Below are 16,483 nucleotides of genomic sequence, written 5' to 3' on the forward strand. Positions count from 1 at the left end.
TAGATCCCAGAGGGCCTGTTCCCGAGACGGTGACAGGACCAAGATGTCGTCTAAGTAACAATTCACTCTCACCAGAACCGAGCGAAGCGAAGCCACCACCACCGCTAGGAGCTTGGTAAAGGTGCGCGGGGCCGAGGAGAGACCGAAGGGCAAGGCCCAGTATTGGAAATGATGGTCTGCGAACTGGAAGTGCAGAAACCTTCGATGTGCCGGGTGGATGGGCACATGGAGTTACGCCTCCTTGATGTTGACTGATGTCATCATGTCGCCCTGGCGGATGGATGCCAAGATGCTCTTTAAGGACTGCATTTTGAACCTTTGATACTTGATGTACCAATTGAGTATTTTCAGATCTAGAATGGCCCGCCATCCCTCTGAGTTCTTGGGTACCAGGAATAAGATTGAGTAAAACCCCAGGCCTTCCTGCCCTTTTGGAACCTGTTCTATGGCGTTGATGGATATGAGATTATGTATTTCAGCCTCCATGAGACGCCGCTTCATGGAGCATCTGGGGACTGGACACCTGATGAATCGCCTCGGGGGGATGGAGAGAAACTCTAGGGTGAGACCCAGCCTCACCACCTGAAGGGCCCAGGCATCGGACGTGGTCTCCGCCCACTGATGAATGAAGGCCAGAAGACGCCCGCCCACCGGTTCCTCCCCGTGGGAGTCACCGGTACCTCCAAAAGGACCGGTTCCCAGATCCACGAAAGGACCTCCTGTTGTGGGATTGCGCCTGATGCTGCTGGCGCCCCCTATCCCTGGCCCCTGCACGGTCCTGGCCATGGTCCTGTGGCTGGTGGAAAGCCCTGTTGTAGTGGGGAACAAAGGGAGCTGCTGTGTATCCCAAGTAACCACCTCGAAAGGACTGTCGTCTGTTATATGGCTGCTGTCTCCTGTTATTGCGCCCCCCAGTGGAAGGGAGAACCTTATGTTTGTCCCTGGTCTCTATGAGTATGGGACCAAGCACGGATCCAAACAATGCCCTGCCCTTGAAGGGAGTGGATGCCAGGCGCCATTTAGACTTAACATCCGCCTGCCAATGGTGGAGCCACAACAGGCGTCTAGACGCCACATTGGACACCACAGCTCGCGAAGCGAACTTGGCCGCATTCAGAGTGGCGTCTGCCGAGAATTCCAGGGCAGCCATAATCTTGGTGACGTCTTGGTGAAGACGCACCTCCTCAGGGGCTAGTCTCTCCTGCAACTGTTTGAGCCAAAGGACTGAAGTTCTATTAAAGAATGATGCCGCAGTAGCAGCGCGCAAGGCCCAGGCCGCAGCCTGGTGGGTCTTACGAATGACCGTCTCAGCCTTGCGATCCTCTGCCTTCAAGCCTTCAAAAATTTCTAGAGCCGGGGAGGCCAGTGCCGCTACTGGCTGATCCACAGTTGGGAATTGCAAAATACCTTCCAAGTCAGGAGTGGAAGTGTATAATTTTCTGTCCCCATTGCTGGGCGGGGTAACCGCAGTCAGTTGGTCCCATTGTTTTTGAATAAGATCCAGAAAAAGCTTTGGAGAAGGAATAACCTCCTGCAGTGAGACTGGTTCAGCAAAAAGACGCTCGGTAGTATCAAGGCCTATTGCAGAACTGTCCTTAGGAGCCACACCCCCCCCCCATATGGGTAGTGGCCTTAGCTTTATATAATAGGGACTTGAATAGCGTGGGGCGAAACAGGCTAGAGGAATTAGGTTGATCAAATATCAAGCCCTCATCATCAGAGAAATCTCTATCTATCAATTCCCCTTCCTCCACCAACGCTGAATCCTCGCTGTACGTAGAAGGAAGAGGCGAAGAAGGCCCAGCTGGAAGATCGACTTGAGGGGCCTGGAGAGTAGGCCCACCTTGGGCACTGGCAACCACAGGGGCCTGATTTCTACGGAGCAATTCAGCATCCACCCGCCCTGGAGATAGCTGCAGAGATCATCTGGTAAAGGTCTGGAGAAAGGCCTTGATCATAGCCTTCCATAGGCCTTAGGCCTGCAGCAGTAGGAGTAAAGGTGGCAGAAGGCCCAGCACATGGCAGCAAGTAGGCTGAGGCTGCATGGGCCTCAGTAATGACTGGAGGGAGTTGGATCCCCAACCCCCCCACCCCAGCCTCAGAAATAACAGGCAAGGGGCGATCAGGAGACCAGGCCTGGTGTCCTGCTGGCTGCGGAATAGGGGCTGGTGAAACCCAGGAGCCGAGGTGGCGCAGTGGTTAGGGTGCAGAATTGCAGGCCACTTCAGCTGACTGTTATCTGCAGTTCAGCGGTTCAAATCTCACCGGCTCAAGGTTGACTCAGCCGTCCATCCTTCCGAGGTGGGTGAAATGAGGACCCAGACTGTGGGGGCGATATGCTGACTCTGTAAACCGCTTAGAGAGGGCTGAAAGCCCTATGAAGCGGTATATAAGTCTAACTGCTATTGCTATTGCTATTGCTAACCCGCTGAGGCACTAGCGTGGGAGGAGAAACCCTACCCTCCCCAGAGGCCTTAGGTGCTGTCATTGATTTATCCTTTTTCTTATGACCCTTATCCGGAGCCCCGGAGGTGTCCCTGGGCCTCTGACTGGTGGCTCTAGAGGCGGCCCTGCCAGGCCTCGAGCTAACCCCCGCCTGGGCAGAATGCTGGGCATCAGTAGAGGGCTCTACAATACCTCCTGAGGTGGATTGATCGGCCATTGTAACTTTAGAAGTGAAAAGACTCAAATAGCACAAAAGGCACAGGTTTACTATGTAAGAACGGCGGGCCTCGTGGTCAGCAAAGGCAGCGGTAGCACGAGCCTCTCAACAGCGCGACCAGGCTCGAAGTGAGGGAAGTGGGAGGGGCGATGACTCAGCAGCCTTCCCGGCGTGAAGAAATACAACGCCTCGATCTTAGCTGCCTAGGGCGCATGCGCTAAAAACGGTCCCAAAATGGCAACCGCAATTCGGGCGCCAATTTTAAACTTGCCCTTCAGCTAGCAAGCCGCCCTGAAACTCCACAGCATGGAGCGAGCTGGCGGCGTTGGCGGCACACTCCCGTCGCGTTCAGTAGCCAAGGAGCTGGATAAACCGTGCCGCGAACAGCGGGTGATACGCAGCTGCTTCCGGATAAACCGCACCGCGAACGGCGGGAGTCTCCCGGGCATCCGACGCGGCTGGAAAGCTTTAGGCACGGCAGCGGAGCTATCGGTGAGAAGCCTCGTTGTGGAAGCCCATTCGCCAAGCCCCAAAACAACAACGGGCTCAAGAGCCTGGCGCCAAGCCTCAATCCAATGGCTCCAAGAGCCAGCCCCCAAGCCCCAAAGCAGCGGCTGCAAGAGCCAGCAATTACCTGGCACAAAGGATAAGAGATGGAAAGACTGGGCAGACAGCGAAGTGTCCCCTCCCCTTTACTATTCCATAACGAGTCTCACAATCATCCACTTGAAGAATCCAAACAGAAGCAAAATTTGTCTCAGTAGTCTGGAGAAAATTGGTATACGTCTCGTCTGGCTGGACTGAGTTAAAAAACTGACCCATCCAGTCAGAGGAGGCGTGGTCACCAATTTACATAACTCAGTCTCTAGGCTAATGGACAAAGTTAACCCATGCTTGGATTCCCCAAGCAGCACACAGGAGAATTAACCTTTTTTTTTTTTTTTGCAGATCTGTCCTCCACTTTTTGGGATAATTTAAACTGGGTACATTTACTCCACGGGTCAGAAAAGATTCAACAAATGAACAAATACTTCATCTTTTGGCGGAATGCAGAGCACAGAAACTTCCCTTCTGCATATTTTCTCATTACATTTATGCAAGGTGCTCTCAAGAATTATAAAATGTATCCTGCCCAATTAAATGAGGTTTATTTTTTCAGGGTGTAACAGGATTGTCATTAAGTTTAAATTAGACACAATATTTCACTACTCAGCATCTTCATAATTCCTAATTCAACTGGAATACAGATAGTCCTCGAGTTACAGCCACTCACTTAATGACCATTCGAAGTTACAACAGCACTCCCTGAAAAAAGTGACTTATGACCGTTTTCCCACTTACAACCGTTGCAGGATCCCCGTGATCACATGATCAAAATGATTAGCAACTGGCTCCTATTTATGATGGTTGCAGCGTCTCAGGGTCATCTTTTAGCGACCTTTTGACAAGTAAAGTCAGTGGGGAAGCCAGATTCACTTAACAACCGTGTTATTCACTTAACAACCGTGTTACTAACTTAACAACTGAAGCGATTCACTTAAGAACTGTAAAATGGGGCAAAATTCACTTAACAACTGTCTTACTTAGCAACAGAAATTTGGAACTCAGTTGTGGTCATAAGTCGAGGACTACCTGGAAGTAGGTAGTCCTCGACCACCTAAGACTGAGAAACTTCCATTTTTATTCTGAAAAAAAAAAAAACAGAGATTTTAACAAGCTGAATTCTGCTGCGGTTATCCTCTCATATCTCATCTTCCCCTCAGAACTCCCTCCATTCGGGCTTCAGCTTTGTAAGCGTACCATTTAAATCATTCCCAGCTTCTGAATACGGAAACAATTGCAGATTTATTATCGTGTCATCGTCGTCATCTGTTCTGTCACTAGCTGAAACGTCCGGATCCCTCTGGCCGGTGGCTTGGATCATTTTAGAATCGCGGCGTTGTTATTGTGTCTGCTGGTGTGTTGACACACGCTGAAAGTGAAGGGATAATACTGAATGAGATTGGCTTGGGTGGGCTGGGGGGGGGGGGGCAACATGCCTGGCAAGATAGAACGGAAAGGATTAGAGCATAGTGTTATGGTCCGCCACCAGCCAGCAGAACTGGGAACAGATTAGGACAGTGAGGAGGTTGGGGAGGAACATGGGTCAGTCCTGGAGTCTGGGGAAGGCTCTGATGAGGGCTCTGTGTCAGAGGCAGAGGGAGGGACCAGAGCCGTCCAACAGTTATGAGCTGCCTTCGGAGTCAGACATCAGTGAGGCAGAAGAACAGCTGGAGCCTGTTCCCAGTGTGCGCATGCGCAGAGTTGCCAGACGAAGGGAACAACTAAAGAATAGGGGTTGACTTGGGAGTAAGGCCACAGGTGGACGATGAATGGCCCCTCCCAGAGGAAATAAAAGAGCAGCAAAAGGGAAGTGGAGTTTGCAGGAGACAATTAGTTCGCTTAATTGGTTCGTGACTCTCTGAGACTCCTTGCCAAGTTCTGCAGCTATCGGCCTGTCAGCTCTCCAAGCCAGATAAGGTCTGTGACTGTAAATCCTCCTTTAAAAGACTTTGCTGAATGTGGATGAGCAGAATTCACAGTCAATTAATAAAAGGGTTTTTTGTCGGGACAAGGAGTTTGCTTCATGCTCTTGGGAAGCCTCTGTCAGAACACATACAGTGTGTACCTAACTCAACTTTTGAAATTCTTTGCTGCTGAGAGAAGCTCCATTGTAACCTAATGCTCTGTCTGCATAGATAAAGCCTCTAGGCTGCCAAGTAGCTTAGCCAAGTAACTTTTCGTGAAATGCAAAATGTGAATTCTGCCTGTTGTAACTAAGATGAGACAGCACCCCCTAACAAAACTAAGGGCTATATGCCAGAAAATGTATTCCTTTCTCCTTTTGGAGGTCCATTGCTTTCAGAGCGCTGAGAAAATCATGAGGTTTTCATGGACTAATGGCTATGAAATTATGTTTCTAACACTATGACGATCTGTGCAAAGCTGTGTAAACTGGCTTTTTCTCTCTCTGCCTGCTCTGTTTTAAGGTGGGAGATGAAAGTTTGCTCAGTTTTGCGTTGGCCATAAATAAAACTGATTATCAGTTGCCTCATGTTCAGAGTTTCGCTGGATTTATCAGATTCTGAGCTGCACCCAAAAACCTAGGTAAAGATAAAGGTTCCCCTCGCACATATGCGCTAGTCATTCCTGACTCTAGGGGGCGGTGCTCATCTGCCTTTCAAAGCTGAAAAGCCAGCGCTGTCCAAAGACGTCTCCGTGGCCATGTAGCTGGCATGACTGAATGCCAAAGGCGCAAGGAACGCTGTTACCGCCCCACCAAAGGTGGTCCCTATTTTTCTACTTGCAATTTTTACGTGCTTTCGAACTGCTAGGTTGGCAGAAGCTGGGACAAGTAACGGGAGCTCACTCTGTGGCACTAGGGATTCAAACCACGGACCTTTCTGATTGACAAGCTCAGTGTCTTAGCCACAGAACCACAATTAGCTAATGCAGTGTTTCTCAGCCATGGCCACTTTAAGAGGGGTGGACTTCAACTCCCAGAATTCCCCAGCCAGCTGGCTGGGGAATTCTGGGAGTTGAAGTCCACCCCTCTGAAAGTGGCCATGGCTGAGAAACACTGAGTTAATGGATGAATCCATAGCATAGAGACCAGCTACAGCTTAGCAATGGCCAAAGAGGAAGCAGTAAAGCAATTTCCAAGAAGAACAACAAGCAGGAGCAACTTGGTTCGAAGACGCCATTCTTAACTCACCTTTCTTTACTGGAGACTTCTTCAACCCGGTTTAGAAGGATGGGTAAACGATCAATCACCGAATGATCAAAGCATGATCGTCCGCAATCCCAGCTTCGACAGGAAGTAATGTTAACCAACAGCTCTTATTGCCATTCGTCCCTCTGCTGCCCTCTGATGCAAAGTGAAAATAACTTTCTCTTCCCACAATGCATCTGATTCTGAAGCTCTGGTTATTTTTTTTTTTTAAAAAACACCTGGCTGATGGGCTCTTTAAGGGATTCCCGGGAGTCTATACGGAATTTTATGAATGAAGCGACGGAATTTGCTCCACCCACGCGAACACTCCGCCTATTAATGTGTCAGGAGGGGGCGGAGCTGCTTTCGCCCGAAAGCTTAGCCTTAAAGGGACCGCTCTTCTTCTGTTGTTTTCTAAACCCAAACCAAAGGGAACGGGCTGTCGACTCTCACCAAGCAAAAATTAATTCTTCCCTGGCAATTTTGGGAATTCTTGATGTTCGCTTGTAAGATTTCAAATTGCGATGCAGTTATTAAAAATAAATGTAAGATATCCGGGGCTGGCTTGATTTCCTTGGGTATGAATAGCTAAGGAAAGTAAAAATGATCCCAAAATAATGATGGACAAAGTAAGATATTGTATTTTCTCTCTCTGTGTAACTATATAGCTCATCTCCTTTCCTTCCTTTCTTTTCTATGCCCCTTTTCCTCCTTCCTTCCTCCCTCTCTCCCTTCTCTTCTCTTCTCTTGGCTTAGAAAATCCATCTAAAATTAACTCCCTAAAACCATGGGATACATTTCAATCATTTTTTAAAAAAAAATGTTTAAACAGTTAACCAATTCGAAATAAAAGTGATCGTAATGGCCCCTGTTTTTCTTTCAATGCCTATTCCTTGCCTTGAAAAACCGTTCCATTACTTTCTATAAGATTACACTCACAAAACATGTTCAATTTGGCTAACTGCTTTTAATCCATTTTCTGGGGGTGGATAATCCAATGTCAAACTAACCCAACAAGCGGGGTTTCTAGGCCACCCTAAAACAGAATGAAGCCTAAACAAGCTTTCAATTTTCCATGCTCAACACTGCAAACACAGATTAAATATCCCCCCATTTTTTGGAGGGGGCAGACAAAACAACCAATTCTTTACAGCAAAACAGTATTTTTCAACCATAGCAACTTTAAAAATGTGTGGCTTTCAACTGCAAGAACTCCCCAGTATGTTAGAAGAAGTATTATAAATAAAAACCACAACACTAAAACCAATACTGCATGAAAAGAATAAATACAAAAACTGAAAACACAGGAAGAAACCAAACATTTTAAAAAAATTAAAATCTTTAGAAGAACATTCCATGGTTCCTGGAAGAAGATCCCTCCACATTCAGAGGATTGTCTATTTTTCTGTCGTTTGCCTAATTGAGACACCACCACCCCCGCCAAAAAAAAAAATGCACTGGGCTTTTGTGCTTGGTTTTCTGAATTACACAAATGCAACATACGATTCAACTGAGCACAGCGGGATTTATTTCCAGGATCCATTGACCGTGTTAGAGAGAAAGCCTCATTGAACCCACTAGGGGAGGAAAAAGATTATTCGTTAAGTACCTAAGTGACATCCATTCGTTTGGAAAGGGAAACGCTCTCTCAGAAGCCTTGTCATCTTTTTAGGCCTGAACCCCGACACGGGAAATCCGGGCATCAAATAAATCAATAAATCCTGACGGATGAAAGAAACTACATTTTCCGCACCGTTTTGATTTTAAAAACAAAAACCCAGTAAGAACCTTTCTCCTCAGGCGGTGTTTCCACACAGGTACGTTTCTGACGATGCACCCAGCTTTCCGGAAGTTGCTGCTCGGCTGGAGTTCCGCCCCGGCTTTGCGGTCCGCTTTTTCTCACGCCGGGTCGAGCTCGGTTCGGTATCATGGAGGAGGCTGAAATGCAGCTGAAAGTGAAAAAGGGTAACAATGACGGCTACTTCCGGGTTATGTTACACTGAAATGAGTCCGGGGAGGAATGGGGGAAAGGGATGCTTATTCTCTCCCCGTCCCTCTCGGTTGAGATTTGGGTGTTAATGGAGCAAAAGTAAAACTGGTTAGGGCTCTTGGGTTGGCTTGCGGGATCCATGCCTGGATAATTTCTGCCTACCGGGTGAAATAATTCCCACCGTTTTTAATTTTAATATTGGGGGGGGGGGGAATGGCTCTGTTAACAGTATAGATCAGGCATCTTCTCCCAAGGTAGAAATGGGACAGGGGATTTCTGTTGCATTGAATGAGACAGATTTCATTTTTATTGTTCTGGTCTGGCTCTGCAAGCGTTTTCATCCTACCTGGGCTGGTCTCAAACGAGCAGTTGCAGCTGGCTAATGCATGGATAGGAGACCACTCAGTGATTCCAGAAAAGTAGGCTGACCTGAGTGTGGAGAAAGGCAATGGCAAGCTAACTGTTGTGCCAAGAAGTTGCCGTGGCCAAGAAGGAAAGAAACAAGCTAGAGCAGTGATGGTGAAACATTTTGGCACCGAGTGCCCAAACCAGAATGTGCCTGCATAGGCACGTGCCAGAGTGCCAGAAACCCGAAGACTAACTGGCTACTGCACATGCATGCGCAGGCCAGCTGGTCTCATTTCTGGCATACGCATGTGTGCCATCCAACTGGTCTTTATGCACACCTGAGCACCAAAAACCCAACGACCAGCTGGCTGATATGCGCTTGCCTATTTTGGGGGCATTTTGGACCGTTTTTCGGGCCGTTTTCAGGCTGTTTTCAGGTTATTTTTCAGACCGTTTTTGGTCATTTTTGAGCTGTTTTGGGGGCCCAAAATAGCCTGAAAACAGCCCGAAAAACAACCCAAAATGCCCCCCAAATGGACTGTTTTTGGACTATTTTCAGGACATTTCCTAAGCACTCCACCGCTCATGGACCAGCTGGCTGACACACCAGAAACTAGAAGAGCAACTGATGACGGCACATTTGCCCACAGGGAAGGCTCTGCATGCCACTTCTGGCACACGTGCCATAAGTTCGCCATCATGGAGCTAGAGCTTAAGGAGAAATTTCCAACGGTGAGAGCAGACAACCAATGAAATAACTTCAGAAGTTGTGCTCCCATCACTGTAGACTTTCAAAATGAGACTGGACAACCATTTGTCTGAAATGGTATATGGTCTCCTGCTTGAGCAGGGGGTTGGACTAGAAGACCTCCAAGGTCCCTTCCCACTCTATTATTTTGCATTCTAAGTTCCCAGCAGTTGACTCTTTTTGTTTTAAAAAGGTGCAGCTTGAAAGTCTGCATGTTTCTCCAGAAGTAAAATCAGCTAGAATGAGCAGGATTTACTCCCTGATGAGTGTTTTAACCTTAGAAAAGAGCATGCTGAGGATTCAGTTCTCAACTGCTCAGTTGCAGTCTCTGCACCTGTGAACCTCTGCTCACAGGTTCATTATGAGCATAAAGGGATTGGGCCACATTGATCTGACCTACGCTTAAAGATACATTTTAATCATAATAGTATTGAGAATTCCAGCTACATTTGGGAAACTGGCTGAGTGAGTTTGGCCCAATTGCTTTCTCTCAGCACAACCTTCCTCACAGGGTTGTTGTTATGGGAAAGATAGGAGGCCAGGAGCATTAGGTATGTTTGCTGCCTTGAGTTACTTGTTTTAAAAAAGCAGATACAAATATCATATTTAAGTATGTTTGCCACTTTGAGTTATATATAAAAATCAGGATAGAAATGTAATAATAATACAGCTTACATGCTGCAATAATACTTCTAAGACCATCAAACATCAACACCTGACTATCCCAGGTCCTTGGGGTGGACTTGATAGGGTGACAAAAATGCCAAATCCAGTCTGAACATCTGGCTGACTGTGCGACAAACCAAAACAACTGAAGTATGAAAGATTCACATTCATTATCACCCTCCTGGATTCCTATTCTGTTTTCCAATTTCACTTCTCTCCTTTTGCACCAATGTTCATCTATCATTCTGAACCAATGGTCTTTTTTAGACTGCCATCTACCTTAACTTTTTTTCGGGTTCTGGTTAGTTTTTATACTCTGGAATTTTCTCCAAGCCTAAACATCCCTTTCTTGTGGCCTGAAATTATGACATGTATTATTTGAACCCTGGTTTTTTTTCTCCCGGTGTGGAAGCAAAACGGAGGAAAAAATATGCTTTCTTTTCTCCTTATAGTGACAGACAAGTTTACAGAGAGCATGTATGTCCTGGCCAATGAACCTTCTGTTGCATTGTATCGGCTTCAAGAACATGTCAGGCGGTCTCTCCCAGAACTGGCCGAACACAAAGTAAGATGTGATCGGAACTGTAAATGAGAATGGATGTAGTGTCATTTCGTGTGTGTGTGTGTGTGTGTGTGTGTGTGTGTGTGTGTGTGTGTGTGTGTTCGTTCGTTCCAGCATAACTCTGGAATGCCTCCAGCAATTTCAACCAAACTTGGTACACAGATGACTTACTCCCTGGAAACAAATACTGTGGGGGTAAGACACCCCTAACACCTCTCGGGGTGTGTGTTCTGTTAAGATACAGCCTTTTGTGCCTTAAAATATCTTCTACTGTACTGCCTTAAAATGGCTTCCACTGTACAACGCAGTGGAGTTGCCATGGTAACGGCTTCACAGTACTCCATAAGGGGGCTTCTGGTAAGGGGGAAAATCCAACATTAGAAATTACGTTTGGTCCGGACATTTGTGAATGTCTAATACAGGGTTGGGATAAACAAATACCCAGGCAATGCCAGGTTAACAACTAGTAGTCTATAAAACCTATTCTGTTACGGATAGGATTTAGAGGCTCAGACGTTTAACTATTCCTCCATACTTTGTAATTACTCGCAGGCAGAAAAGTAGTATATTGGGGAAAGCAAAACTGGATATTTTTGCCATTATACATTAGTTTTCAGCGTACAAAGTATCAGACCAATGTAGAGGCAGCTATGAGAAGTGAGTATGTTTATGCATATCTGCAAATTGAAGTCTTCTGGAAGGTCTTGCTATCCCTTCAAGAAAGCAAAACTCTTGAAACAGGTAGCGTTTCAAAAGGAACTTTTATCGGAAGATAGTGATAGCAAGGAGAATAGGCAGGACCTAAAGTTCCGGTGCGAAAACAAAAGGTTAGGTTAAAAGTTATTCGTCAAAACCCCACTCCACCGCTCAGTCCGACGTGAGCCAATCCCCAGGTGTGAAGTTGTGAGAACTCCAAGTTATTGTGAGAACTTCAAGCTGAGAAGATGATAAGAAGCTGGACTCTCCTCTCTTCGGAGCTGAGACAAAACAGATGGCCCCAGGCTCATCCCTCCCACTCCCAGGAAGTGACAACAAAGTGAATAAGGACCAAAGCAAGTGACAGAGCATAAAAATACCAAGGCTCCCCCCTCTAGGCTGAATGGCAGCATCCCAATAGGGATCTATGGGGACCTGACATCTCCAGAGCATTTTCTGTAATGGAGAAGTACTGGGCTTTAAGGCCTGAGGATATATATCTGGCCTTTTATCAGTCTGGGCTTCTTACATTGCTAAGAAGAACGTGGTAAAATGCCCCTATGAGAGCGGGAGCACTACCAGCTTCTTTGAAAGAGTCATTAATTAGTCTACTCCTGAAAAATAAATTAAGGCAAATTAAGAAGCTGCAGGTCGTCCTTTCACATCCTATTGGTTAAATACTCATGGATCATGTCCAAATTGTTTGGAATGCAACCGGTTTTCTATAGCGACTCCATCCAATTTCTTCAGGAGAAACTCAAAAAATACTCACCTTAAGAAGCTGCTTATTGGGAAGGGAATAATTCCCTTCTGGATAATTATATTAGAGAAAGCTCTATCTTCACTTACAATAGCAGAGTTGGAAGGGACTTTGGAGGTCCTCTAGTCCAACCCCCTGCTTAGGCAGGAAACCCTACACCGTTTCAGACAAATGGCTATCCAACATCTTCTTAAAGACTTCCAGTGTTGGGGCATTCACAACTTCTGGAGGCAAGCTGTTCCACTGATTAATTGTTCTAACTGTCAGAAAATTTCTCCTCAGTTCTAAATTGCTTCTCTCCTTGATTAGTTTCCACCCATTGCTTCTTGTTCTACCCTCAGGTGCCTTGGAGAATAGTTTGACTCCCTCTTCTTTGTGGCAACCCCTGAGATATTGGAACACTGCTATCATGTCTCCCATAGTCCTTTTTTTCATTAAACTAGACATACCCAGTTCCTGCAACCGTTCTTCATATATTTTATCCTCCAGTCCCCTAATCATCTTTGTTGCTCTTCTCTGCACTCTTTCTAGAGTCTCCACATCTTTTCTACATCGTGGTGACCAAAACTGAATGCAGTATTCCAAGTGTGGCCTTACCAAGGCCTTATAAAGTGGTACTAACACTTCACGTGATCTTGATTCTATCCCTCTGTTTATGTAGCCTAGAACTGTGTTGGCTTTTTTGGCAGCTGCCGCACACGGCTGGCTCATATTTAAATGGTTGTCCACTAGGACTCCAAGATCCCTCTCACAGTTACTACCATTGAGCAAGGTACCACCTATACTGTACCTGTGCATTTCGTTTTTCTTGCCTAAATGTAGAACCTTACTCTTTTCACCATTGAATTTCATTTTTTCTTCTTCTCCTCCTTGACCTCTTGGTTTCCCTTTGCTGTCTTTTGAATGTGTCCCTGTTACTTAACTGCATTGTTAATACTCTTATTCAGCGTGTTGAATTTGTATTTTACCGATAAAGAAATAACAGGAGACTAGTATAGATCTATTTCAAGCTATTTACCTCTCGTCAACTAGCCATGCCCTTTCCAGGATTCGAACTCTTATTCAGCATTAACTAAACAGTGATGGGAGAAATTACAGGTAGTCCTCGACTTGCAACAGTTCGCTTAATGACCGTTCTAACTTACAACAGCACTGAAAAAAGCGACCTATGACCGTTGTTCACATTTATAACTGTAGCAGCATCTCTGTGGACGCATGATCAAAATTCAGAGGCTTGGCAGCTGACTCATACTTATGACGATTGCAGCACCCCGGGGTAACGTGATCACCTTTTCCGACCTTCTGACAAGCAAAACACAGTGGGGAAGCCAGATTCACTTAACAACCGTGTTATTAACTTAACATCTGTAGTGATTCACTTAATAACTGTGGCAAGCAAATTTGTAAAATGGGGCAAAATTCACTGAACAACTTTCACTTAGCAATAGAAATTTGGGGGTCAATTGTGATTGTAAGTCGAGGACTACCTGTATTCTTCCATCCTTCAAAGCAATGGGAAAGGGGTTGTGTGGACTAATGTGGAAAATGGATGGTACCTAGATAGAATATGAGAAAAAGTTACTCTTTTTAAAAAAAATAGCAATAGCAATAGCAATTAGACTTATATACCGCTTCATAGGGCTTTCAGCCCTCTCTAAGCGGTTTACAGAGTCAGCATATTGCCCCCAACAACAATCTGGGTCCTCATTTCACCCACCTCGGAAGGATGGAAGGCTGAATCAACCCTGAGCCGGTGAGATTTGAACCGCCGAACTGCCGAACTAGCAGTCAGCTGAAGTGGCCTGCAGTACTGCACTCTACCCACTGCGCCAAAAAGGAGAGAGTGAATTCCTTGCTTGACCAGAGCCATTGTATCTGCTCTTCTTCCATGCTTTGCATAATGTGGTTCACCTTTAAAGAGAATACAGATAGACCTCAACTTAACAACCATAATTGGGACCAGAATTTCTGGTGTCAAGCAAGGTGGTTTTTAAGTGAGTCACACGTGATTTTATGACCCTTTTTTCTACAGTTGCCAAGCAAATCAGCACGGCTTCCTTCCCCCCCGTTTATTTTGCTTGTTGGAAGCCAGATGGAAAAGTCGCAAATGATGGTCACATGACCCTGAGATGATGCAAGCGTTGTAAATATATGCCAGTTGCCAAGCGCCTGGATTTTGATCACGTGATCCTGGGAACGCTCTGAAGGCTGCAAGTGCAGGAACTGGTCATAAATCACTGTTTAGGTGCCACTGTAACTTTGAATGGTCTCTAAACAAACAGTTGTGAGTTGAGGTTTACGTGTAGCGTGACAAATATGTACATGTTCTATAAAAGTCAAAAGCTTAAGGGGAAAGCGTATCAAAGGTAAATCACCCCCCCCACACACACACACACTTTTTTGTGTGTTTTGCATTTCTGCACAGGACACAAATGGTGACAGAAGGTACCAGAAAGTTTTATAGCAATAACCATAGCACTCAAGACTTATTATACCACTTCATAGTGCTTTACAGCCCTCTCTAAGCGGCTTTAGAGTCAGCATATTGCCCCCAACAATCTGGGGCCTCATTTGACTGACATCGGAAGGATGAAAGTTTGAGTCAGCCTTGAGCTGATCAGGATCGAACTCCTGGCAGTGAGCAGAATTAGCCTGCAATACTGCATTCCAACCACTGTGCCATCAGGGTTCTTCTGCTTCTCTCTACCTGGCAAAAAATCAGCTGTCCTTTCTCTTTGCAGGCTGACATGCAGAGCTGGGAAGAACAAAGTCAAGGAGCCATTTACACCGTAGAATATGCCTGCAGGTGACTGCCCTTAAAAACTCATTTAATATATATTAATATATGTTTAAAGGTTGACACATGTGCAACTATTAAAAATGGGGGTGGGGGAAATGGTGGAAGAGGGAATTTAAGATGTAACTACAGAACTGGGTTTGCTGTAACGCCATCCCGAAAATACTCTGGATTAAAGATGTAAATATAGCAACGAAAAGGAGGAATGGAGAGAGGTGTAGAGGGAAGGGTAGGAAGAAGAGAGGAGAAAGGAGAGGGAAAGAAGAAAGGGGAAAGGAGAGGAAGACATGGAGGGGAGTAGGAGTAGGAGAGAGGGTAGGAAAGGGAAAAAGAGGGGAGGAGTGGTGGAAAGGAAGGGGAAGTAGAGAAGGGAAAGGAGAGGAGGAAAGAAGAAAGAGGAGAGAAAAAGGGAGGGAACTTGAGAGACCGCCTGCTGCCAATTACCTCCCAAAGACCCATTAGATCACACAGATTAGGCCTCCTCCGGGTTCCGTCTACTAGCCAATGTCATCTGGCTACTACCTGGGGGAGGGCCTTCTCTGTGGCGGCTCTGGCCCTTTGGAACGAGCTCCCCGCAGAGATTCGGACCCTCACCTCTCTCCAGGCCTTCCGAAAAGCCGTTAAAACCTGGCTGTGTCGGCAGGCCTGGGGTCGATGAGTTCCCTTCCCCTCTCGAATCGTGTGGCTGTTGGTTGTTTTAAATTCCCTGTACTTTTTGTTGTAGTTCTTGTGTTTCCCTTCCCCTCCTTGGGTTTGTGCGCCGCCCTGAGTCCCCCCAGAATAGGGCGGCATATAAATAAAATGAACATTGAACCTTGAAGGAAGAAGGAGGAGAGTTGTTATAAAAGCAACCTTAATTATATTTTTAACTTTAGGAGGAGGAAAAACTGTTATAAATATTAAAAAAATAACACATATTATTAATGAGAGTTATGAGATTGTATATTTGTGAATGTGTGTATGAGAAATAAAAAAAAAACTTTTTTCATTTTTAACCATTCTAACCACTGCGCCCCCACGAGAAATACTCTCCTTTCTGTCCCCTTATTCCTGGATTTCTGAGACTGGGACACTCTGGATCTCCCCCTTTCCCCAACTCTAACCAGGTGCTTTCCCTCCTCTCCAGTGCCATCAAGAACATGAAGGACAGTAGCATGTATTTCAAGAACATCGAAGGGCTCCTGAGACACGCCATTGCCGTCAAAGATCGGTTGAATTCTGCACGGAGGTAGCCCTGGAGATCCAGATCTGGGAAAAACTCCATGGCCATCCTCTCTATTTAGGGAGAGAAGCTTCAGATGCCAAGGGGAAGCCGCTCTACACACCAACGCGACCAAGACACGTTTATATTAACCAGTCTCCAGGTTTAATCACTTTGTAACATCAATAATTACTGTTAATTTAACTACAAGCAAAGAACATATGTTAGCAATACTTCATTTCCAAGGAAGAAACGCTGTAGGCGAGTTCTTATTGTGTCCTGGGCTTGTACAAGAGCTGGGA

At 45.9% G+C, this 16,483-nt stretch overlaps 2 protein-coding genes across 6 annotated transcripts in view; one reads left to right on the plus strand and one right to left on the minus strand.

Annotated features, from left to right (window-relative positions):
- RFXANK (regulatory factor X associated ankyrin containing protein) overlaps window positions 1-8,367 on the minus strand; it is a 26,683-nt gene extending 18,316 nt beyond the window's left edge. Inside the window, exons 1-3 of one of the 5 annotated variants that reach the window (XM_087703215.1) lie at window positions 8,023-8,367; window positions 6,417-6,509; window positions 4,463-4,634 (exon numbers count right to left, since the gene is read on the minus strand). In XM_087703215.1, coding sequence (XP_087559341.1) covers window positions 4,463-4,586 — 124 coding nt within the window. In that variant the 5' untranslated portion in view covers window positions 4,587-4,634; window positions 6,417-6,509; window positions 8,023-8,367. Of the gene's footprint in view, window positions 1-4,462; window positions 4,635-6,416; window positions 6,625-8,022 lie in introns of all 5 variants that reach the window. The other 4 variants (XM_087703210.1, XM_087703223.1, XM_087703218.1 and 1 more) reach the window with 4 other exon arrangements.
- On the plus strand, window positions 8,262-16,446 carry BORCS8 (BLOC-1 related complex subunit 8). The gene is made up of 4 exons (XM_087703236.1): window positions 8,262-8,378; window positions 10,618-10,730; window positions 14,925-14,989; window positions 16,107-16,446. The coding sequence occupies exons 1-4, from the start codon at window positions 8,342-8,344 to the stop codon at window positions 16,210-16,212; spliced, it is 321 nt and encodes a 106-aa protein (XP_087559362.1). The 5' UTR covers window positions 8,262-8,341; the 3' UTR covers window positions 16,213-16,446.
- Window positions 16,447-16,483: the final 37 nt, after the last annotated feature.

The sequence above is a fragment of the Thamnophis sirtalis genome, unplaced genomic scaffold (assembly GCF_051295495.1).
Source record: "Thamnophis sirtalis isolate CommonGarterSnake01/CBP01778 unplaced genomic scaffold, rThaSir2_p1.2 scaffold_1, whole genome shotgun sequence".
Lineage (NCBI taxonomy): Eukaryota > Metazoa > Chordata > Lepidosauria > Squamata > Natricidae > Thamnophis > Thamnophis sirtalis.